Here is a 25,039-nt window from a genome sequence, read left to right as displayed (position 1 = left end):
TCTTTCTTATTTCTTTGAGAAACTAAAGTTCAGTATGCATCATCTATTTACATATATTTTAATTGATTGAAAATTCTATCTAATATCTAATATTTATACATGATAAACAGTCAATTTTCAAATATAATTCAGTAGCTCTATTACAGGGCGTTTCATCGGTTGGCTTAGACTGAAATATGATCAATTTGATATGAAAGCTGTAAACATACGCGTAATTGGCTCTATTACATATATAATTCATCAGTGGATAGTCACTCTGTTGCTTAATTGAACTAAGACTTCAAGCAGATATCCATACAATATACCTTTATTATGAGTACTATAAATAAGTTGACTCAATTCGAATCTGTTTCAACTCCAAGGTAAATATACATCTTAAATTATAAATATTTTGTTACTTTGTGAGGCTGCAGCTAACTGTGAGGTACCTTTATTGTAGGCATACATATGCTATGCTACCTGCTTGTTGACAACAGAGCTAATTAGTGCAACCACGGGAATGGCCTTGGTGAAACTAATTCGTGAGTGGACTTACCCGGGAATGCCGCCAGACTCCATGTGATTTGCAATGATAACATCATTTGACCAAACATCAAAATGCCATTTCTTGTTGCCCAGCACGCCGCACATCACGGAGCCGCTGTGTATGCCGATGCGCATGTTGAGGTCGACCTGTAAAATTAACGAACGCAAATTATGCAAAGCACGAATTTAACTGCGACTGCAACTGCCAGTGCAACTGGAACTGCAACTGCGACTGCAACCGCCGCATACTTTTTGGGGTCGCTGCAGCTGTCAGAATGCCTGTTGAACTGACAGTCATTCGGACATTGCGTCGGCCAATTGTCATTATCCCACGGTAAGTTTTGCATTCATTAAATGCGCTTAAAGGACCCAAAGGTCGAGGGAAGATGAGGTTCCCCTTGAATCGTAAAATCTATTAATTTTTTTTTGCGTTGCGCTATGAAAAACACATTGTGCTGTTGCTCTTTTACCCTGTAAAATGGGGATTTCTAGCTTTAAATCGCATTAACTTCCACGCCTACGAACTCCACTAAAATTTATCCACATCGATATAGAAGTCAGTTTTATTGAAATACATAAATGTGTTTGCTGCAAGAGCTGGTAGATGGTGTTTACAGGGTATCTTAATTTCCAACAGCCTAGCCTTTTGTTGCTGCTGATGCCGTTGACGTTGCCGTCGCTCGTTTTTGGCTGCCTTTTGCTCTGCTGAGATTTGCATACAAATGAATTGTCAACACGTCCAGCAACGACCAGCGAACAGGCAGTACATGGGCCACATAAAGCGACGCAGCGGCCACAGCAAAAACATTGTGCAAAATTCGTAAAAATAAAGCGGCTATCTACAAAAAAAGAAACGAAAAAATGGGCTGACAGCTGAAAAATCTGCCGCATTAAATTCCAAAAAATTATGCCGCTGCGCAAACGTTTAAAAGCTTTCCGCAGTTTAACTGTTGACTCTAACTAACAGCGCTCTGTAAGCTTTATTGTAGTTTTCTGCCGGTAACAGAGTGGGAGTTGTGGCGTGGTTTTTCAACGCTTAACACTTTGCTTAACTCTTTCTAACAGCGCTATGTTCGCTATATTAGGTTTTCTATTAAAGTATTGCAGCTTTCTGCAGCATAAAAGTCAACTGTTATGCGTTAACATCAATATGTTAGCTGACATACGTTTACAGCACAACGCGCTGTTAGAAGCATTAAAGTATTTCAGCGCTTGTGCACTCAATAGCATTCTGTTAACTGCCACTGTTTTCAACAAGCACCTAAAACTATGCAACAATAAATAAAATCGCACTGCAAACATATACGTCTACTCGTATAAAAGATATAAATGAGAGCAAACATGTAAAAATCCACTGACTGCCTTTGCGCATTAATTAATTGACAGCAGATTACAACAGTCGCTTTCCTGTCACTTACGTGCGTATGCAGGCGCACATCCTTAATGGCCTTTATCATGTGCAGCCCGGTTTCGACGCTGCACACCGCATGATCCGGCCGCGTCTTCCAGTTGTCGCTTTCGAATTGTGAAACACAGTAGTAGCAGTCACCGAGCAGCTTCACGCGCAAGCAATGATTATCCTGTGTAGCAGAAAACAATGTGAAAGGCATCGTGCAACGTGCCGAACACAACTTACCTCCGCGATGCGATCGAAGCGAGCAAAAAGATCGTTTAGAATTTTCACCAATTGCTGCGCTGATGTCTTGCTCGCCAGCTCGGTAAACCCCTTTTGAAAGTGATTCAAACGTTAATTTGAGCAATGCACACGAGACCTGCTTCGCCTACCTTTATATCCGCAAACAAAATGCTCACATTGTCCATGGGGTACACGTAGAGCTTGTTGAACTGCGTCTCCACAGAGGGGTCCGTGCCCTTGTACATTTCGCTGCGTATTTGATTATTCACAATGTTGGGCAAAACTGCAAACAGAATGTTGCACAAATTATAAATTCAGCTCAAGTAGCAAGCAAATCAATATCTAGAAAACAATCTTGGCCTGCAGTCGTTCAGCAACTCAAAGTAACTGAGCCGAGCTCAGCTTTGCTACCTTTACCTGCAGCTATAGGCTACCTGGCTGTGAGTTTTCAGGCATTGAAATTGTCTATCGGCCGCAGATAACGCAGATAACTTGCGTGTTATGCAGTTATATATTCAAATATTCTGAAAAGACATTTACTTTTTGCTGCTTCGACAACTTCAAGATATATTTATAATAATAAAATATTTTAATTAATATAAAATATTCTACATTTAACTGAAATGTTATTTAACTTATGCAGTCATTTAAATATATATTTATATATATATATATATTTTTTTTTTTATTATATTTTAACTCTATTTTTAGTTGACTTACTTGAATCGAGTAACTTTTGCGTGCGCTGCAATTCCTTTTCGGACTCTTTTTTGTGCTCCATGGCCTTGTGGGTCTCGATGAAGGCCAAGCGCTGTCCGCGATCTGTCAGATATTTGGTATACATGCCAGCGACATTAATGGCGGTGTATAGAATGAAATTGGCAATGATTTGGAATAGCACGCAGTTCGTATCCAGTGGCGTCTACAAGTATTTGTATTGCAAATATAAATAAATATAGGAAAAAAATAAAGTCTAGTGCGTGTGGGTCGTACCGTCTTGTCCTGCAATTTGTTGATGGTAATTACGGCCAGGTGGCAGCTGGCTGTGATTGTGCCGCCCACGACGCACCATTTGAGCGGCAGCGGCAGCATGGCATAGGGCACAAATATGACGAACAGAATGTACCAGACCAGGTACTCCCGGTTCTCGAAGCCCACGCCCTCGCTGATGAATCCTGTCGCAGAGGCAGTAAAACATTTATGACGGCCAAAGGATTAGCAAATTTAATGGCCTGCGCATGTGACGCATGATTTATGCCCTATACGAGCCGGTGTCCCCTCTTTCGCCGCTCCCTCCCACCACACTCACCTTGTATATTGAAGAGCACCCAAGTGCAGACCGCCGCCCAGTGCAAATAATTGTTGGCGAAGCAGCGCCAATACCCTAGGAAGCAAATGGCCAGATTGGCAATGCCACAGCAAACTGACCAGGTAATCGCAGTGGCTGTGCTCGCGTAAGACGTGCTCTAAACGGGGTCAAGTTTGGATTAGACATGCATGTGATGGACGTGATCCTTGGGCCACTCACAGTTTCTAGGCGCTCCTCCTTGGGCTGCAGCATCCAGATGAGCGCCATCACAATCTTCAGCACAAAGTCCACCACATTCACGATGATGAGCGACTTCTGCCTTTGCCTGTGTGTGTAGGTCAGATAGCTGCGCTCCAGCGAGCTCTGCTTGAAGGAGTTGGTTAGCGAGGGGCACAGTATGCCCTTGACCACGTTGCCGCTCTTGAAGGCCGAATACGTTTCATTAGTCATCGGACGCTGGGGGCCAGCCATGCTGGCAATGGATTGGCCCGATTCCAGTTCATAATCTGTAAAAAGGTTACACGAGACTTAAATGCAATGCAAGTATCAGTCGAGAGGAATATAATGAAAATTATTAGGCGTGAAGTGTGATTATCTAAAAGGATGCTTTCTGGTTATGAGTCGCAAATATCATAGGGTATCTTAAGCCTAACATTGAAACTTGAATTATGACCAGAGCCATAAACTGTGCTGGAATGATAATGTCCTTATAAAGATTAATTGATGAATATATTTTATACAACATTTTCTCCTAGCACAGTTTGACAGTCACTGGCTTGGGTTAAACTTTTTCAGATGTGAGCCAATTCTGTGTGGATAATTATTAATTATTATTATTCTTTTAGTAAAGAATTGTAGATTCTATTTGAAAGGGTTAGCTAATTTCTTACTTTTATAGACAGACTTAAACAAAGGATTATAGATTCTATTGGAAAAACCTTAGCTAATTTCTGTCTATTATAGATAGACTTAAACTAATATATGCCTTAAGCCTTAAGCCTTAAGTCGATTTTAATTCTCACTTAAGCATTTTAGACCCACAACTTTTATTTGGAAAAGTAATTCGAAAGGTAATTACAGTAAAAAACTAAGAGAATTATAAATACTCTTATAAAAACAGATTGATTTCAGCTTGTTTAGCAAATCAGTGCCATTGATAATAAATTGAAAGATTCGAGATCAATTTTCCATTTACAATTTTTTATCGATTGCTGTTCTATGTGATCTACCTCTGGGTGGCATCATTTTGTTGCTGCCTCGAGCTCTTATAGTGTTCGAGCTATATATAAAAAGAAATCTAATTTTAAATATTAAGTATTTAGTAAAGTTTAGGGCATATCCAATAAAGGCTTAGCGTGAGGTATTTGAAAATATATAATATAATATATATTTAAAAAATTTTAAATATAAATATATTTTAAATAATAAATATATAAATAAAATATTTAAATATAGTCCGACAATTTTCGGAATCTTAAAAACACAAATGTAATGCAGATGAGTATGGCTAAATTGATTGATTTTGTTCTAATCAAATACAATTACTATTATAAATAATTTTTTAAATGTAATATTAATGTCTAACATGCACAAAGCCATTAAATTCGAATTCCCAATCACAGTCTAATCCTAGATCTGTTCGACACAGTTGTTAGCTTTACTAATCTGATTTATCAACGAGCAAACATACAAATTTCAAATGCTTGATTAATGCAGCCTCTGTATATTGTTTCTTTTATGAGATGCGTATTAAACTCAGCTCTCCGTATCAGTTATGGCCACATTCATACATAAGATATGAATTCGCTGCCAGGTGGCTCGTGTGGCCATTGCCAATTGACCAAGTCACATTGGTCACTTATCGACCCATGTGAAAGTGCTTCGCTTGGCTTTGCTGAGTTTGAGTGGCAATAGAATTGGTACACGTGATCCTACTTCCGCTCAATTGTGTCCGCATAGAGACTTGTTGTAGAGTGAAGTGTCATTTGGCTTACCAAAATTGCTGTTGCCAAATATGCTGCAGCTTTCGGTGCGTCGCTTGGGTCCATAGCCGGATTTGTCCTCGACGATGCGCACGGACTGCACGCGCCGTGGCGTTTGCTTGGCCAAGACCCCGCCGACAGGTCGGTCAACGTCTCTGCCGACGCCACCGCCACCGCCGCAGCCGCTGCCGCTGCCGCTGCCGCCGCCGACTGCGAGCATTGCCTGCTGTTTCTTGCGCAAATTGGATAAAATTGATGCTGTGGAGGCTTGCAGCGAATGGGGCAGGTCGCCGCTGTCGTCCATCTGTGCCCCGTCGCCGGGCAGGCGTGGTATTTTGGACATATCCAGAGTGGTTGGCGTACACGTTCTGCCAGTGGCTGCTTCCTGCTGTTTTTTGTTTCAGTTTAGCTTTTAATTAGCCCTAAGTGCCTCCACACAATACGCTTACCTCTGCTGTTGTTGCTGCTGTTGGCGCTGTTGTTGCTGCTGTTGCTGCTGTGGCCGTAGCTGCCATTGTTGTGGCTGTAGTTGCCATTGTTGTGGCTGTAATCTGCTCATCATTTGTGGTCTGCGCTGCGGGATTGCTCAAGCCCTGGCCGCAGTCAACATCGTCGTAGTTGTTCACGTCATCCTCGCCGTCCTCGTCGTCGTCGTCGACGTCGTCGTCGCTCTCCAGTCTTAGATCGTCTATTTGTGCCAAGGTAATGGCCCCCTTTTCGATGGCCCGTCGCAGCACCACGCCCTGCTCCGCCTCCTTCTCCGGCTCCTTTAAGGTCGGGCCACGCTGTGTCAGCTCCGGTGGAGCGGACCGGGTCACGCTGTTGCTTTGGCGGCGCTGCTGTAAGGCCGAGGCTGGCGTTGAGCTGAGTTGCCGTAGATGCACTTCGTCCGAGACCAGCTTGTCGTCATCGTCGTCCATGTTGCGCTGTTGCTTCTGGTCCTGCTCCTTGTTCTGTTCCTGTTCCTGTTCCTGCTCGTCGGCGGTTCTGCAAAAAGTAAATATTTTGAGTGGTTTTTATTGATAAAGAAGCCTGAAGGAGGGGCTCGCATAGCCTCATCATCATCATCATCATCATCATCATGTTGCAGCTTTAACTTTCAATTTGCGCTTTGAAGTTGTCAACGATTTTATTCTGCTTGCGTGAGCCGAGTCTGATTGCTGGGACCGAACACGTTCGCTTTTTCTGGGCCTTTCAAGGCGGCGCCACATCTAATGAATGCAAACATTTTCCCTGTAACTCACAATCAAGTTCGAGCCAGGCACAAATATAAATGGTCTCCAAGCGCCAACATTTCCGACGAGGCGTGAAGCCATTTGCCACGTCTGCCTGAGCGCGGCCCTCATAAAGGAAAGCACCTCACGGACTGACTGAATAGCCTGTCCGTGGAAAATGATTAACACAAGTGTAAAGTTTTCCCGAAATTAGCATCTGTTAGTTTTCCATTCGTAAGCCCGGACATGAACATGTCATCAAACTAAGTGAAAATTGAAGTGCAATGCGATAGAAATAGATATTCAGCAAAGCAAACGTTGCCAAAGGAAACCATGTTTAAGAATGCACAGAAACTGGGCTGTGACCGACTATGGAATACCCGTTCCCAGCTTCAGCATGTGGAACTACTTTTCGTGCCTTTGAGAACAAGTTTAATTGAGCGTGCCAACAAAATGAACGACTTATGAGCTCAGTTATTCAATAGATTCAATAGATTAAATATTCGACTTATTATTATCAAGTGTTATTTAGCTTGTTATGAACTAATCGTTCTATTGAACTACTGCTTGAGCTCATGAACTGATTAGTCAACTGCACTAGGATGAACATGAACAAGTTCATTTAAATTGAACTAAAGTTACATATATTAATGTAGGTATAGGTTGAGTATATATTTGTATAAGACTATTCATATATGTATGTATGTGTATATATATACATATATATATGTATATGTATATGTATATGTATATGTATATGTATATGTATATGTATATGTATATGTATATGTATATGTATATGTATATGTATATGTATATGTATATGTATATGTATATGTATATGTATATGTATATGTATATGTATATGTATATGTATATGTATATGTATATGTATATGTATATGTATATGTATATGTATATGTATATGTATATGTATATGTATATGTATATGTATATGTATATGTATATGTATATGTATATGTATATGTATATGTATATGTAAATTATATGATTTCCAGTCCTGTGGTGACTGAAAGTTAGGTTGAGAGGCGACTGTGCCTCTTATTGCTGGCCTCGGGCTCAGACAATGAAATAAGCCATTTAACGAGCAAATGACGGAGTGAATATTTATTTAAGCGGTTTACTGGAAGAACGCTTTTTAACCCTGCTTTTAATTGTTCTTTTTTGAATAATCGAAACAGTTAATTTTATTGGTTTTTCTTATTATATTCACTATTTTTAGTTTTACTTATATGACACCAATTTTTAGCATGTCCTATCAGTACGAGTTAAAACACGAGACTGATCTATATTTTTACAAATCATAGCCTCACCGGCGTAAGTAGAGTTGCTCTTGCCAGGGCTGTTCCTTAACTTGTCTAGCACCCGATAATAAGTGTTGAATAATACCTTATATTAAGTGTTATAAGCTAACTAAGTGTTATAAGTTAACTACCCCCCCCTCAAGTGTAAGGTCGTCCTCGACCGACCCAATTCCAGCGACGACTCCTCGCAAGTGCTTCGCGGACTTCTTTGCGTCGATGATCCACCAAAGAGTGAGGCCAATGCAGATTAAAGTACAGCATATGGCTCCTCTTTCGGAGTGCCGTACAACGACACATCATCAAAGTGCACCATTTCGGTTCCTTGGTCGCATATTAGCAGCGGTGACCAGCGAGTCGGTGCAGGTGTTCTCGAATGAAATCCGCAAGTCGTTCTCATTCACATTCAATACGGAGCAGTATGAGCAGCGTACTGATTCTTCGCTATCGCCGTTCAGCAGGCGCTTACTAAGCTTGCTCTTGCGCCTACGTATGTGGCGTCTGTTGAAGCTGTTGGTGCACGACGTGGACGTGGGCCTTGGCATCGGATGATGCATACCAAAGTTGTGCAGCTGCAGCGACTTGAGTGTGGCTGGCGCCGTCGATGACTGGCCGTGCACGTGCCCGTGATGGCCGTGATGACTGTGTCCCACCACTCCAGCGATGCTATGAGCCGTTACTGGACGAGTGATGTGTGTAGTCTGTCGGCGCGCTCAGCTGGCGATTGAATTCGGCCTTGCGGCGCGTCAAGTCCGTCAGGCAGTATTTGTTCAGATGGCCGTTGCTGGAGACAGGGCTCTTGGGCGATGATGCCAGATGCTGCGTATAGGCCGAAGGAGTTGCTGCTCACGCTTAGCTTATTGCCGGCGTTGTGCAGCAGATTGTTACAGTTCTTGCCGCTGATCTTGGCCGACTTTTGCCCGTCGTCGGTATCGTGTTGCTGCTGCTGCTAGCCGCCCTGTACTCCTTGTCGTCGCTCTCGCTGCGCACCGATGCTCGATACGCAGGAAATGTCTTCGTCTTGCTCTTCAGAGAGCCGTTCAGCAGTAGCTGCTGTTGCCGTGCGGCAACTGCCGACAATGCCGGCAGCTGCAGTTGACGTGACGCCGCTGCCGATGAGGATGAGGATGAGCCGGCAGCCGTGGCAGGTGTCGACAGAGATGGGCAGCGGTTGGAGCAACCTGTGGCTGTGAAACTTCTTGAATTAATGCAGTTGGCGGTGTTTTGGGGATTTCTTGACTTGGTTCTAGTATGGATGAAGAGTCGCTTGGCTCTGCCGCCGCGAAGAGTTCGTTAGTTGTTGCTGGCTGATGAGCTTCTACTGTTGGTGGTGGTGCCGTGAACAAGGGGGTTTCCTCAACGATTCCGCTTGTAGATTTGCATGCTGTGGTTCTGGCTTAGCATCCAACTATGGGGCGAATAGAGCTGTTGCTGGTTCTTGTGGACGACAGGATAAATCGTAATTTTTCTGCAGGCTTTTTTAATTTTTGGGAATTTGGTTATAAAATGTATAGTGTTGATGGATTCCTCTAGCCAAATTGATTTTAAATCTGAGGAGTCCAAAATGTTTGGGCTAACAATGAGCCTTCGCGAGAGTAATAGCAAGCATTAAACTTTGCAACTCGATCGTCCGCATTCTGTTTCTGGACAGTGTTTCAGTGTTTCAAATAAATAAATCAATTTGTGAGTTTTGGCTATCCCGAGAATTCCATTGACAGCAAATGTTAACTGGTTAAGCTGGTCTTGAACCTCAGTGTTTACTTCTATCCGTCTACTGTTGGCATTCATTAGTCGCATTTCAGTGGACCTAATCTACTCTAAATGACCGGCATCGGGTGTACCCGCCACCAAATTGTTTTATAAAAATTATGCCAAGTGGCTAAAGGTAAATTGAAAAACTATATCTAACTTATTCTAAATTGCCTAGCGGCTTATAATAAAAGGTGTAATAAAAAAAAACAAGGGAGTCATCTTAGGTTGTCCTTGTGGACCACCCTTCCTTTAATGAGGACCTCGGTCCCCAGGTCTGCTTCCACGGCCTTCTCGACACATAAAGGTGTGAGTTTGTTTCCGAGCCGTCGGTTGGACTTGACCAAAACCTTGTCACCAACATCGAAGACTCTATTCTGCCGCTTTGCGTTCTCCCTAGCTCTGAGCGTCGTCTGAGCGTTTCTGATCTTTTCTTCTATCTTCTCTTGTGGCTCATCAGAGTGCGCCTGAACCACATCAACTGGTCTCTGGTCGATGACCGAATGGATCGACTTATTGTATTCGGTTGTGGCCAGTAAAATGACTTCTACGGTGTCATTTATGCCTTTGTCGATCTTTAGGCATCTGGCTAGCTCTAACAGAGTGCTGTGAAAGCGCTCAACCTGTCCATTCGATATGCTATGCAATGGTGGTGCATTTGAAATGCTGACCCCATAGTTGTTTGTGAGCATAGTCATGATGGTCTCTGAATTCAATGACGGTTCATTGTCACAGTAAATGGATCTGGCTTTTGGAAAAAAATTCATAAGTTGCATTACGGCTGGCTTCAGATCCACAATGGTTCTTGAAGCGACCGGTTGGACGATAGCAAACTTAGAGAACTTGTCGATGCAAGTGAGAAAGTATTTCTTGTCAGTGGAGAAAATGTCTATGTGTAACATCTCTCCTACATGTGAGGGGATCGGTGTCTCTCCAAGCTCTTGTTTTTTGGGGTGTCTATCATACTTAGCCCTAGCACATGTTTTGCAGTTTTGTACTATTTCCTTGGCAATTTTTGCCATCCGTGGAAAGTAGTACTCTGAGAGTACCTGCTTAACATTTTCCTGTGCAGACCTATGGGCCCTATTATGCTCGACTGTGAGGATTTCCCTTCCTTCTCCAACCGCAAATATGTCCACTACGCGATTTTTGCAATGCCAGAACTTTGTGGCTGGGTATCTTCGCACCAATGCATCTTGTATCATTGCAAGCGTGTGTAAATTACAGTGGAGAGCATTTACGCATTTGGGTGAGACTACATCTTCGAGCTCGTCTAGCAGCGATTCGACGCATGTATAGCTGATCAAGTAGCGTTTCTTATTTCCAAAAAGAATAAAACTTCGTTTTAAGGGGAAACGCGCCTCTTCTAGCACTATCTGGTTTTGAAAACAGTTCAAGGGTTTGTCTGTCGTCTCAATGGTGTTGGTGAGAGATACCTCACTGTGGATCGTTGCAGCGCAGGACTCAATTTCTTGCTCATTTATAGCGTTGAGCTGCTGTCTTGACAAGGCATCCGCAACCAGATTGTCCTTGCCAGGTTTATAGAAGATACGTGCATTAGACTCGTCAATGCGCGCTTTCCACCTTTTGATTTTCGCATTTGGATTAGATTCCGAAACTGCGAAGGTCAAGGGTTGATGGTCAGTGAAGATATTAATGTCTTTCACCCCATACAAATAGTGCCTTAATTTGGCAAGTGACCATACAATGGCCAATAACTCTCTCTCATTGGTTGCATAGTTAACCTCACTGTCCTTCAATGTTCTTGAAATCATTGTTATAGGACGACCCTCTTGAGACAAAACTGCACCTATGCCGTGAGCCGAAGCATCGGTCGTTAGATCGAATGGCTTCTTAAAATCGGGGTACCTGAGCATTACATTCTCGGATGACAAAATATCGCGCAACTTCTGAAATGCCCTCTGCTGCACTTCAGAGAATTGAACCTTTATATTTCTGGACCTATGCTTACTGACTGTTCCATTTTCACCCTTCAGGATATTCGAGATGGGTCTTGCTATTGCGGCGAAGTCCCTAATGAAACATCTGTAATAACTTGCGAGGCCTAGAAATGATCTAACCTCGAACAGCGTTTTTGGTTCTGGATACTCCTGTATTGCCCTAACCTTTTCAGGATCCGTCGTGGTGCCAGTGCTGGTGACTACGAAACCAAGAAAGTTCACGCTTTTCTTAAAAAAACGTGACTTTTCGACGGAGACCCTCATGTTTGCTTCGTGTAAGCTTTTTAGGACCCAATCCACGTGTTTAATGTGGGATTCCTCATCTTCTGAAAAGATGATTACGTCATCGACATAAACATAGCAAAATTTGCCAATCTGCTCTCGCAGTATGTCGTCGATGGTTCTTTGAAAGATGCTTGCTGCATTCTTTAATCCAAAGGGGAGTCTTTTGAACTCGTATTTCCCCCCGTTCACAGAGAAAGAGGTTTTTTCACGGTCGCGTTCAGCGAGTATGATCTGGTGATAACCAGACTTGAGGTCTAATGTTGAAAAGAATTTGGCTCTCCCCAAATTCCCCAATATCATTGATATATTTGGCATAGGGTATTTGTCCGGCACGGTTTTTTCGTTAAGTTTACGAAAGTCCATTACCAACCTCATTTTCCTATTGCCCGCTTCATCAGTGCCCTTCTTGTCTACTACCCATATTGGGTTATTGTAGGGAGAGACGGACTTTTGAATTATATCATTCTTTAGTAGATCTTTGATTTCTTTATTAACGAAATCAGCCGCTCCCATTGGATATGGGTAAAGCTTGGCATAGATCGGTTGCTCGTCTGTAGTCCTAATGGTAGCCACGACTGATGTGTTATACGGCAACGCCTCGTCTGGGTCTGCAAAGGCCTTTTGTCTGGTCTTCAGCATTTTCAAAAAAGAACTTCTAACTAATGGGGATGCGTCTGCACAGTCTACATTTGTGAAATTTACATTTTTGCATTTGTGGAAGGTGATTGGTTCGACCTCCGTGCCCCACTTAAGTTGTCCTGAAGCTAAACAAAGCGAAGCAGATGCCTGCTTTAGCAGGTCAAGGCCTATAATCCCATCAAAGGTTGATAAGTCCGGCAGAATAAAAAAAGTTGCTTTTAACCCAAACATTGAAACAAAGCATTTGTGTGTAATTTGTGTCTCGCCGTGAATGGAGTGAATTTTGAAGGGGGACTCTACCGAGCGGACGCCTTTCAACCCTTTATGTGGCCGAATGAAATTCTTGGCCGCGCCCGTGTCTATGAGGAATTGCATGTGAGTCCCTCCTACTCTTCGTCTGATGACGGGTAGAAGGGATTTACTCCTAAAAAATTAAGGGCATCAGAGTTATAACTAGTAACGTTATTGATTTGTGCCGCTGCGCTGGAGGCAGCATCAGCACACACCTCTGCCCCCTGTCCCGCGCCTTGCGTGACGTGATTCAACCTTTGCTGCTTTCTCAGACCGCCTGTGCGGTCAGATGCGGGGTGCTTCTTGTTCGCGTAAGCAAGGGCCTGAGTGGGCTGCATTACCCTTGAAAAGGAAGGATCGACCTCCATGGGCACTGGTGCGCCATTATTGTTGTGCTGCCTGGTGCTTCGTGGGTCAGTCCGAAATGGGGCCCTGTTTTGCTTGCTAAAGTGCGGATTCTTTGTACCGCTAGCTTGTCTTTCGGCTTGATGCGAATACCTCTCATATTGGTGACCCTGCGCTTTTGCATGCGGCTTGCGCTCTTTGTCTTCAAGACTTTTTGCAAAATTAGCCGCGAATGAGTACCTTTCGTGATTCGACTCGACCTCTTGCGCGAGAGCTAGCGCTGAAGGCAGATCTCTGGGCTTTGCTGCAAAGAGCACATCTGTTAGACTGCGCTTGAGACCCGATATGAACACACGCAACGCATCGTCGCGGAATTTTTCACATAGGCCCTTTGCTAAAGCCGGCTCATATGACATATTAACTTTGTTTGTGAGAAGAGCGAGTTTCTTCTCTACTTCATCATAATATTGAAGCAGGGACAGGCCACCTTGCCTCAAGGTACTTAATTCTTGTTCAATGACATGAATTGGTCTCTTATCACTGTATGTGAAATCTAGGCGATTTATTATCGCATCAAAATTCAGCACAGTACCAAATGAGGCTAGCACCGCGTCTGCGGGGCCCCTAATCTTGCTTCTTATGATGATGACGGCCTGATAATGACGAGAACTGCCATTATACGGTCTGAAGATCTCGTAAGTGGCTAATGCTGCCTGCCTCCAAGATACATACGATTCCTGTACCCCTGCAAACTCAGGTAAGCATTTGACGGCATCTAGTGGCTCGTCACAGTGAATATCGTTCCTAATTCCTATAGCAGCATACGCTACTACTTGTGGGGCGGCAACGTTTGCTACCGCTATTTGTTCAGCTAACTCATTAATTCGTTGAGTTAATACATGTTCCCTCTGCTGGTTTACAGCGGCCTGTTCGGCTAAAGCTTTGCTAGTAGCCGTCCTTATTATTTCCGTAAGCTGATCTGCATCCATTCTACCTGATGGTGGGGGAACTACACAGTCGGAATCTGAGTCGCTAGACTGCCTGCGAGGGTTTCTATATTGGTTGAACCGAGACATGCGCAGGTCAGTGGTCGCGAAAAATAAAACGGGCCGTCAGAAGATGGGTCGAATTACGTCACAGCTCTGAACTACGAGAACTGCATGCACAACTTCAGACACACAGAAAGTAACACAATGTAATTTTATTGACGATCTGAATGATCAATTGCTGCCACTAAAATTCCCAAAGTAGTCACTCTCACTTGGTTCTGATCATTAATTTTTTTTTTTTTTTTTTACATGCAATTGCAATATAAAATACTCGCTAGTCCTAGGTATTTTTTTATAAAATAAATTTTAACACTTTTTGTGTTTGAAGAAAAATTTTGGCTAGAGTATCCACTTACAAGATTCAACTAACACAAAACAAAAAAAAAAATCCCTTTATAAGATCTGTCAATTGCAGCTCCCGCGCTGCTGTCTTAATTGTTGTTGGTTGTGGAGTCCGACCACTAGTTGGGCGCCAATTATATGGTTTCCAGTCCTGTGGTGACTGAAAGTTAGGTTGAGAGGCGACTGTGCCTCTTATTGCTGGCCTCGGGCTCAGACAATGAAATAAGCCATTTAACGAGCAAATGACGGAGTGAATATTTATTTAAGCGGTTTACTGGAAGAACGCTTTTTAACCCTGCTTTTAATTGTTCTTTTTTGAATAATCGAAACAGTTAATTTTATTGGTTTTTCTTATTATATTCACTATTTTTAGTTTTACTTATATGACACCAATTTTTAGCATGTCCTATCAGTACGAGTTAAAACACGAGACTGATCTATATTTTTACAAATCATAGCCTCACCGGCGTAAGTAGAGTTGCTCTTGCCAGGGCTGTTCCTTAACTTGTCTAGCACCCGATAATAAGTGTTGAATAATACCTTATATTAAGTGTTATAAGCTAACTAAGTGTTATAAGTTAACTTGTATATGTATATGTATATGTATATGTATATGTATATGTATACGTATTTGTATACATATATATGTATATGTATATATATATGTAATTGTATATGTATATGTATATGTATATGTATATGTGTATATATATGTATATGTATATGTATATCAAACTATACATATGCATAGTTATATGTATACATATGTATAAGTACATATATTTATATATAGAGTAATATGTAGGGATAATGTGAAAGTTGAAGATGTGTTGTCATTTGTGGGGAGGCACCTATATCATTTACTCGCTCGTCTAGCGGTAAATTCGATCTAATATTCTATGCAGTATATTCAAGTCAAAGTCACAATGGCGCAGAGGTAAAGCAAAGCAGAGACGGCGATGACAGTCAACAACTAGAAAATGCCGCGTTGATGTCGTTGTCATTATTCAAATTAGCATTTAGACACACACGGTTGCACCCACACACACTGACTCACACACACACACAAGCAGGCTCATTCATATGCGTCATGTATAGAAATCGTAGCATACTTTTGGGCATAGCGAAATGCTGCCTCGAAAACTGTAGACGCAACAGAAAAATTCCAATAAGTCGCAGCAGCCAGGACCATGTATCTATGGATGGATATGTCTATGTGTGTAAATACTACATATGTGGGCCACAAAATTAAATTTTGCAAATGCTGGCAGCTGCTTGTAAAATAAAATATAATCATATTTATTTCTCGCACTTTTAAATACAATTTTGGCTCTCTCTTCTTTTGGGTTTTGTGAGTTACTTAAGCCGCTGATGAAATTTGCAACTGAAAAAGTTGCTAAAAAGTTTATGGAAGTTTATCAAAATACAAAAATAATTATAGCTGAGCGAAATGCGGTCTATTTTTAGCTTCTTTCTGTGGTTAGTGCGCTATTATATAGTACTTTTCTAGGCGCTACGAACTTCCCATTACTGTGGGTTTTGGCTCTTGTATTTGTGTCTGGCTGGCTACATTATATGGCCGTTATCAGCTGCCATTTGGCAAATGGGGCAAACAAACGTTGGATAATGCGATCGACTCGCAGTTCAGGTTTGATTAATGTAGATAACACTCGAGTTGATTGCATCAGATAAATAATATGTAATAATATCTAGGAGTTCACAATTTGAGCCAAATGAAACCCAAGTCTTTTAGCAACAATTAAATGCTTTCCTAACTGGCTGGTGATACGTGTGAATTTTCAGTTTATAAGTTGACGCTTTTAACACTCCTCTCATAAGCACAATCGGCTTTTATTGGGCATATTGGTTTTCGCGAGTGTTTGGCATTGTTGCTGGGAATCTTCGCACACCTGTTAGCTTAATTCGACAGACGCGATATCACATAGCACACATCGGTTAAGTTGTTTTTCTTTTTCTTTTCATATACGATTAGCACGTTTTCTGAGTGGATTTTCATGCGTACGAAACTCGACTGACTCTGAAAGCTGCATTGTATTTGCGGACTAAACCAGTTGGTTACCTCTATTTTGTTTTTTTTTTTTTTTTTGTCGCTGATTTCGGATGAGTAATCCGAAAGATAAACACAGAGCACAGAGCACGGAACACGGAGCCCAGCGCAGAGAACAGAAACGCGTTGTTTATCAAGCGAGCCGCGCGAGGGCGAGATAAACGTCTAATATAATTATCACTTATATAAATGCGTTGATAATGGCGCAACAATATTCAAAACACAAAATCGATTCGCTGCCCTGGTATTCGATTTTTCGTTGGCCATGATTTAATGATGATGACTGAGTTGGCTCCGAGCTCATTCTGCGGAGCAGCTGTCCGCAAGCCGAATCTAGTTTCGCAACTGACTCATATGACTGAGGCTGGGCTTTGGGAACTAACTTTCGACTCGCACTACTTTATTTGACCAGCAAATTTGGTATTATCTACATATCTATATATGTGAATTCGATGTATATTTATTTCTGTTTCATTTTAGGCGAACGCTCTGCGCTTATGCCGCGTCTTTCACATCGAACTGGCGTTTGGCAACTGAGCGCCAAAAGCGCCATTGACTGTCTATAGCATGGGCTTCAAATACACACATATATTTATTTATATATTTATATATAACCAAGTAGTATCAAATATGAAATATGACACTCACATATGAAACAGCAGTTACAGTTCTCAGTGGGCAAGCGTCAGAGCGAGAAATCTGTTGGCCGTTTGCTTAGGCAACATTTCGTTCAGTTTTGTATTTTTGAGTAACTGTTCTCGTGCTCTCTAATTATAAATACGATTTCAAATTCAAACAGCTAACTGTTAACAGCTTGCAGCAACCTGTAGCCTCTGAGCCGAGTAAACAGTAGATGAGGCATGGGGCGACAAAGGTAAGCTACTTTTTCTCTGTAATTAAATTTATTCTTTGTGAGTTTTTTTTGCAACAATTATGCTTTTCTAACCGACTCTTATTGATATTCTAAATTTTTTTTGAGTATTGTGTGGGCTGATATTAGACTGGGTGAGGGACCATATCAAATTTAAGCTGAGTGTTACATGAAACCATTTGGCAAGTGCGTTGCGTACATCCTCTCAAGTCTGTTGCGTCTTTTTCTGTAGCACAATCATGTGGCAAAATGTTAGGGTGCAAGTACTGTTTTGAAGGGAAGTGTTGTTAATTACTTGTTTATTATGTTTTCGGCCCAAGGGTACTCTGAAGTTTTTGCTAGTTTTGAGTCTGAGTTGTTGGTGACATTTATATTCCAGATCTCAAAATAGGCACCAGCATACTTTTGTATATAAATATTCTGTGATCAAAACATTGTCTTAGTCTCGATATCAAATATATTTTTGAGCTCCCTCAAAATATATTTTTGAGCTCTTTCACGTATTAACGAAGGTTCAGTTGCCGCTCGAGTTTATGTAGAGTTCTTCAATAGTTTGATCTACGATCTACAAATGATTTCTTGTTTATCACAAGTGGAGCAACATTATTATTTATCTTTATATACCTTACCCCTTTCTTTATTAAGAGAAAAGATACTTCTAAGGCTGGCAAGAGTATTTCCTTTTCGATTTATATGCCTTATAGAATTTATAGAGCAAGCATTTCACATTTTAACACATACTACAGACTATTAAAAATATTTTGAATTAATTATTATGCTGAAAATTAATTTTGTTAAAGCTCTGCTATAGATTATTTATATTTAATATAATTTTTATTATTTTATTATTTATCTTTAATATAAATACTTCACGTTTTCAATTTGCCCATATCAGTTTCAGCGAGGTTCTAGCTGTCATCTGTGACAATTCACCTGTCAGAAGGCAAAAGGAAGCCAAAGGAAGTGAACTGAGAACAATCAGCCAGGACTCAATATATGTATAGTAAGACATTTAAACTAGGAAATGGGCTGGCTGGCTGGCTGGCTGGCTGGCTGGTCGATAAATATGTTTGATAAGCTCATTATTCAGAGCTCATTGTTGCTCCCACGCTTACACACACGCACACACACCCACACTCCCTGGCAATGCGTGTTAGTTATGTTATTAGTTGTGCCTCGTCTTGTGCCTGGGTGCAGTTTAGTGTTTTTTGTGCAGGATATTCTTCTTTCATTGAAATTTCCTGTCAGCTGCTATGCATGTGTGAGTGTACCTGTGCTGTGTGAGTGTGTGGGTGATATGATATGAAATGTCAAGGCATGTCTGCAACGTTCGCTTTTATTTATGTAGGCAGCTGCTGTTGGGGTTAGTTGCGAAGTCGCCAAGCAGCCAGCTAGCAATTCATCCAGCCAGACAACCAAGCAGCTAGTGAGCCAAGCTGCCAGCCAGCCAGCCAGTCTGTTTATGGGCCGGAAGGGTATTGGCCCTTTTTATGAGCTTCTGTTGGCTTGTTGAATTTATGGCCATAAGCAACTTGTTAAAGCGTATTATTGGGTGTGTAACAAGTGTGTGTGTGTGTTGTGCGTGTGTGTGTGTGATTTCTATGACTTGTGTTTGTTTTTCTTTCCACATTTTGTGCTGCGGCTTGCAAACTCTTGGGCTGCCTTGGCTACTCGTAAGTAGATTAAAGTCAAATTTATATGCCGCTTTCATAAATACCTAGATGTGTGTCTGTATGTGTGTGTGTCTGTGTGTGTTTAAGTTTGTGGTCTGCGTTAAGTGGCAGCAATTAACACTTGACATATTTATGCTTGGTCCCGAGGCGAAACGTTGTCTTCTCAATTGTGCATTATGCCCTGCTAGGCAACAACAACGTCAGCAACAACAACAAGAGCATCAGCTAACGGGAGGAGCAGCAATAAAAACAACCACAATTACAACCACAATTACAACAACAACAGCGACAATTAAGGCAAGGCCAATTCCAATCGATATGACAACAATGTTCCGCAAGCTGCTGACTTTATTTATTAAGCGCTTTAGCCTGCGGTGGGCGTGGCATCAGCTTGAGTCATGTGTCGACCACAAACACAGAAACGGGGCAGAGGCGGTTGGGCTGGCTCAAGTGTGTTGGGCTTGCATTAGGTTAAAAGTGTCAAACAAATATTTAAAGATAATTAGCTCTAGCTGCCAATAGTGGCAAGTGGCGAGTGGGATGTGGAAGAAGTCAGCCGAAAAGTGCCCTACTACATCGGCCAATAATAAAGTGCTTCTGTGAGACGATAAAGATTGATTTCAATTAATTTTCTTGTTCCCATTTGCCCTAAGCACTGAACTAGCTATGAGGCCTGGGGTTCAAACACCCCAGCCATAGAACCCATAAAAATAGTTTTCGAACTATTTTCTGAACATCCCAACAAAGAATGTCCCCCCACGCAGGCAACAGTAACAATTGACCGTAGAATCAAACATGCAGGAAAAGCCAAGAGAACGAGCTAAATAACATTTTCAAGCTTCACTTTAATTAATTTAAATTTAAATGAAGACAGCTCTAGCTCCAGTCAGTGTGTGTACGACTTGTTAATACCCCAACTGCAGCAGGACTCGCAAGACGTGGAACAATCTCTTAAGAGAATCTCTGTATCAGAGTTATGGAATCGAGTGACATATACATATCGATGCTATGGAAAGATTGACGCGCAAATATCTAGTTTAGAATATTATATATATCTTTAATATAGGACAAACAGGTGAGCAGAGACAAATCGATTTGAATATTGTTCCTCTAGTTAGACAAAAGAATGCTACAGACCTATTTTCATTTAGCTTGGCATTGGCAATATATAGACTATATTGTGGGCGTATTATTATTACGAGTATTTATTATACTTTGTTCCTAAAGGGAAAAATAGTATATAGTTTTTTTTTTCTTTTTATTTCATAACCACTTTTGACGCTAGAGATTTGAAATTTGAAACATATTTATCCATTGGAAACCTCCTTCTATAACCTGTTTAGATAGCAAAGTATCTGGTATACTAGAGACGGTGCTAGAGTCTTGAAATTTGGAATATATTCCAAAGTTTTGGACAATTAAGTTACTGCAGATCGTTGAGATTTATAAAAACTAACCTATCCACGCAAATCGAAAATAAAACAAAAAATTTTAGTGCTTTTGAGTTTCAATTATCAGTAGATTTAACTTCTCCGCAGATAGACTTATATGAACCTTAGGTGCTGAAAATATTAATATTTGAAAATATTATTTATTTGAATACATTTTAAGGGAAAGAGTATCAGACAGTCGCTTTCTTCTAATTGTAACTTACTTAATTTTATTGAAATACTTAATATACTGATAAAAATAAGAAATATTTCCATTTTTGGATTACTCAAGCCTAATACGATTTCTCCACGTTTTCACTCTTAACCATGAACTCGAAAGGAAACTCGTATTAACATAATGAGCAATGTATAGGTATGTATATATATATATATATATATACATATATATATAGCTATATATATATATGTATACAATTAATGTATTTTATGTAAATAACGTTGATGAGTCGCCATAATTAATTTCCGGCAGAGGCTTAAATGCTTGCCAAATGATGGCCGCAGGAAACGCAGCAGGTGCCAAATTCGCAAAAAAAAAGGAAATTTTTTCTTGTTTCTGCTTGACTTCTGTGCGGCTGATTCATTTAGCTAAAAGTCGGAGGACGAAACAATAAAACGCTGAAAGAGACAAGCGGGCGAAACGGCGTCTTACACACGGCCATTGACCCAGAGAGAGCGAGAGAGAGATAGTGAGTGAAAGAGAGAGTGGAAGTACTTGGTAAAGTGGCCAATCTCATTGTAGTTGTGCGTGTGTGCGTGGAGTGTGTGTATATCTTCTGGATTTGGGTTAATGTTGTTGCGTTGGTCAACATGGGTGTGCATTTGAAAGGGCGCAATAAAGCAGAAAATAGAAAAATTACTCAGCGGCACACACAAGAAAGGGACTATTGGGGACGTTCCGGTTTACCCTTTCTGTTGCAATTCGCGCAAAAGATAATTCCTTTTATATTTAACACGCATTAGCAGTGGGAACAGGAAAATATTATAACTATATATAACTATATTTTCAGCTTGGATTAGTTAGTCGAAAGGCAGCTAACACGTTTTCGGGAACTCTAGAAGATTGGGCCAGAAGCGAGTACAGCTTGAATAAGAAAGTCATGTTTGAACCTTTTTGTTTGTGTTACGCATTATTATGCATAAAATGTGCTCAAGTTGCCCACAAGCCAAGGCAGCCAAGTCGGGCGCTTTGATGTCCTTTGCCAAGGACTATTTCGCTTAAATCAAAGCATTTACATTGGCCGCCGTCTGTTGGTTTGACTGAATGCTGAAGTGGTGCGCAGTCGAGTTTGGGTCGACTCACAGCTTCTTGAAAGCCGAAAGCCGAAAGCCGAAAAGAAAAAGGCAATAAGCCGTATAAGTGGACACTTTATAAGGCGCACCACCACACAACAGTCCTTTGCAATAGGCATTTGGTCGGCCATTCAAAAGACATTAAAATTGATAAATTGCCATTGCTCTGAAGTCTCTTAAATCTTGATGCAACAATCGAGCAATAAATGTGGAAAACCTCAATTTATTTTTGACATTTGCAATAAGCGTAGGCAGCTCTCGAACTGTCAAGGCAGATGGCAGCAACTGGTCGACCTAAGCAAATGAATTGGGTTCAAGAACTTTATGCAAAGTTATGTGGCATAAGCGATATTATTTAACTTACGTTAATGCAAACTGACATTTAATCGGCCTAGCAGTTGAGCCGCTAAACCCTGTGCAAAGTTACCCTTAAGTCAAAATTCACTTTCATAAAGCAAAACTCGTTGCCGGCGCTGTAAACGGACCTAGGCCAAGCAGTTCAAGACTAGACGGTAATATACCCTGTGCATACAGTGCGGGGCAATTGAATGGGTGTTCGTTCAAGGCTTTTTCTCTTTAGTTTTTTTAAATGCAAAATTCCATGCGTGCCCTACTCAAGTGGATCAAAATTAAGATCTTGAATTGAGATTTTTGCTAATCTTTATTCTTTACTTTTACGTTACTTTTTTTAACTAAACTAGTTTGAATAGAATGGTCAGAGTATAGGGATCTAAAATGTTTATGTCGGCATTGTAATTTTGAATAGTGCAAGTCACTCTATGATATTGCCAAGTCAATCAACCAGCTGCTGTTCTCGACTTTGCAGTTTGTTGTTTACTCCACAGAATTAGCATAGCTGAAAGAAATTAGCATAAAATCAAATCGACGTTTTGAGCTGTTGGCTGCTGTCTGCTGTCTGCTGGTGCTCGCAGCTGCAGCTGCTGTGGGCGTTTGTGAAATCGAGATGTCGTCATGCGAAATCTGAAAAGTTCACTTTTCTTCTTAGCTACACTTGGACAATTAAGTAGTAGACGACTGACACCGCAGCCTCTGCAGCTGCTTGAGCTCTATAATTTATTCAATTGAATTGCTCAGCCTGTCTGCCTTGTCTTCGATTGGACTGGGTTAAAGTTCAGTTCGCTTGTCAGCTCAGATGTTGTTATTATTCAATACCAGTTAGTTAACAGCGACAACTGGGCGTATGCGCAATTTAGCGAGCGTGCACATTTCTGTTGCATACTTTTGGCGGCCAATGCCGAGATATGAACCGGAATGAAACTGATTATTTAAGACTGTTTTGCTTTAAATTCTGAGCACATTTCCCAATAAAGCCATCGAGTGGCGAGTAGGAGACCCAGCCAAAACACCAACCAATATAGAAAGAGCACCGCCAGTCTGTCTGCTGCCATTTATAAAACATAATTGAAATATGAGATTGACATTGAATAGCAACGCTTTGTTGCTGCTGTTGCTCCATTTATAGTTGCTGTTGTTGTTGTTGCTGTCGGCACTTTTGTTGTGCTCGTGAGCCTTTCACAGTGCCATTGCGACAATATTTTTGTTATGTCTCGGAGCTTGTTGCTGTCGCCAGCATCTAATTGATTAATGTTAATAGATGAACAAACACCACTGCGACTTCCCATCATATTTAATTTCTCGGCAGAGCGACTAGAAAACGACAGCAACTGCAGTTTCTTGATCTCGCATTATGTGCGCGTGTAATGGACACTTATTTATCGTGCCCACTGTGCCGCTGGCCATATGTCACAAACAACGCCTAAATACATTAACTTAAAACGTTTATTATACGCTTGCCGGGGATATTATAATTTCTTACTTAATGTGTAATGCGTACAAATAGACATTGCTGACCTAAGAATGTCGTATGACTTGGTCTGTATTAATAGACGACACTGATTTCGGTCTATCCTGTTTCAGTCTGCTCATTAAACTTTAATTTTTTTTCTGTTGCAAGCAATTCACTCTAACTAGGATGTGATATTTTTATGAAATATGGTCGTTCTGTTCAAAGTTCTTTCTTTTTTTTTTGTTCTTTCTATCTAACATATTGTGTCATCAGTGTGTCTATGTTAACCCATTATATTTAACATAAATCGCGCACTGTTTGTCATCAGAGTCTCTATGTTAACCCATTACGCTTAACATAAAGTGCGCTCTGTTAAGGGCAACAGCTCTGCCCAGCCCATTAACAGATTTATGTTACAGGCAAGTGCTTATCTTTTATGTCGGTATTTAGCTATTAAATGATTCAATTTAGTTGCCAGCGCAGAGAGATAGTCAATGAAATGAAATGGCCCAAGTTCTACTACCAGAAGCTTCACTTAAAGATCGACTTATTTCTCTTACAATTTGTATGTTTATTGAATGGCCAAATTTAATCAAAGCCAAGGTGAAGTCTAGTGAAATTGTCAAATTATTGCCAGCTAAATAACAACAATGGTAGCCACACATCTAATACACACACACACACACACACTCGCACAGACAGTGTCGAACTCACCTAAGGCAAACACGTTCCTCTTCCTGCTCGGCGTTCATTGTTTTGTACTGTTTGGCTGGTGCTCTGCTTTCGGCCTAAGCCCTGGTGTCTGTTTTTTGTGGATTTCCACTCCTCGTCAAGTGGGGGTTTTTTTTTTGGATGCCAGTAACTGACAGCTGGCAGCAGTTGAGAATCCTCGAGTTTGACAATATTTGCCGGGCTTTAAGGTGCTGAAAGTCGTTTTAAAGTGTTGTCAATTTGCCTAATACCGCACAGCGACGTCGAGCAGCGGCAGATGAGGTTGTCTATTACATGATTTGGGCGAGGCCTGCAGAGATTTGCCGAGCTGTAAGCAAATAAACAGGAAATCGGATATATTTCATAATACTTGAAAAATGGCTGTCACATAGAGAGTCTATAAATGTTTTAAGTTCCACAAAAAGCTGTCAGTAGGACTATGAAACGGAAACACTGAGTTCCTCGAACACTCTCAGTCTCAGTGTCAGTCTCTGTCTCTGTCTCTGTCTCCGTCTGTCC

General features: G+C 41.2%; 1 protein-coding gene across 1 annotated transcript in view; it reads right to left on the bottom strand.

Annotated features, from left to right (window-relative positions):
- Positions 1–24,742, bottom strand: part of LOC111599815 (adenylyl cyclase 78C) — a 31,760-nt gene extending 7,018 nt beyond the window's left edge. Inside the window, exons 1-12 of the mRNA XM_030224473.1 lie at positions 24,524–24,742; positions 5,938–6,439; positions 5,673–5,840; positions 5,465–5,597; positions 3,690–3,976; positions 3,471–3,627; positions 3,155–3,336; positions 2,882–3,083; positions 2,311–2,444; positions 2,162–2,251; positions 1,944–2,105; positions 536–672 (exon numbers count right to left, since the gene is read on the bottom strand). Of these exons, the coding sequence (XP_030080333.1) occupies positions 536–672; positions 1,944–2,105; positions 2,162–2,251; positions 2,311–2,444; positions 2,882–3,083; positions 3,155–3,336; positions 3,471–3,627; positions 3,690–3,976; positions 5,465–5,597; positions 5,673–5,840; positions 5,938–6,439; positions 24,524–24,561 (2,192 nt within the window). The 5' untranslated portion in view covers positions 24,562–24,742. The remainder of the gene's footprint in view (positions 1–535; positions 673–1,943; positions 2,106–2,161; positions 2,252–2,310; positions 2,445–2,881; positions 3,084–3,154; positions 3,337–3,470; positions 3,628–3,689; positions 3,977–5,464; positions 5,598–5,672; positions 5,841–5,937; positions 6,440–24,523) is intronic.
- Positions 24,743–25,039: the final 297 nt, after the last annotated feature.

The sequence above is a fragment of the Drosophila hydei genome, unplaced genomic scaffold, assembly GCF_003285905.1.
Source record: "Drosophila hydei strain 15085-1641.00,03,60 unplaced genomic scaffold, DhydRS2 tig00000001-arrow-pilon, whole genome shotgun sequence".
Classification (NCBI taxonomy): Eukaryota; Metazoa; Arthropoda; class Insecta; order Diptera; family Drosophilidae; genus Drosophila; species Drosophila hydei.
This window is presented reverse-complemented; position numbering and strand designations above follow the sequence as displayed.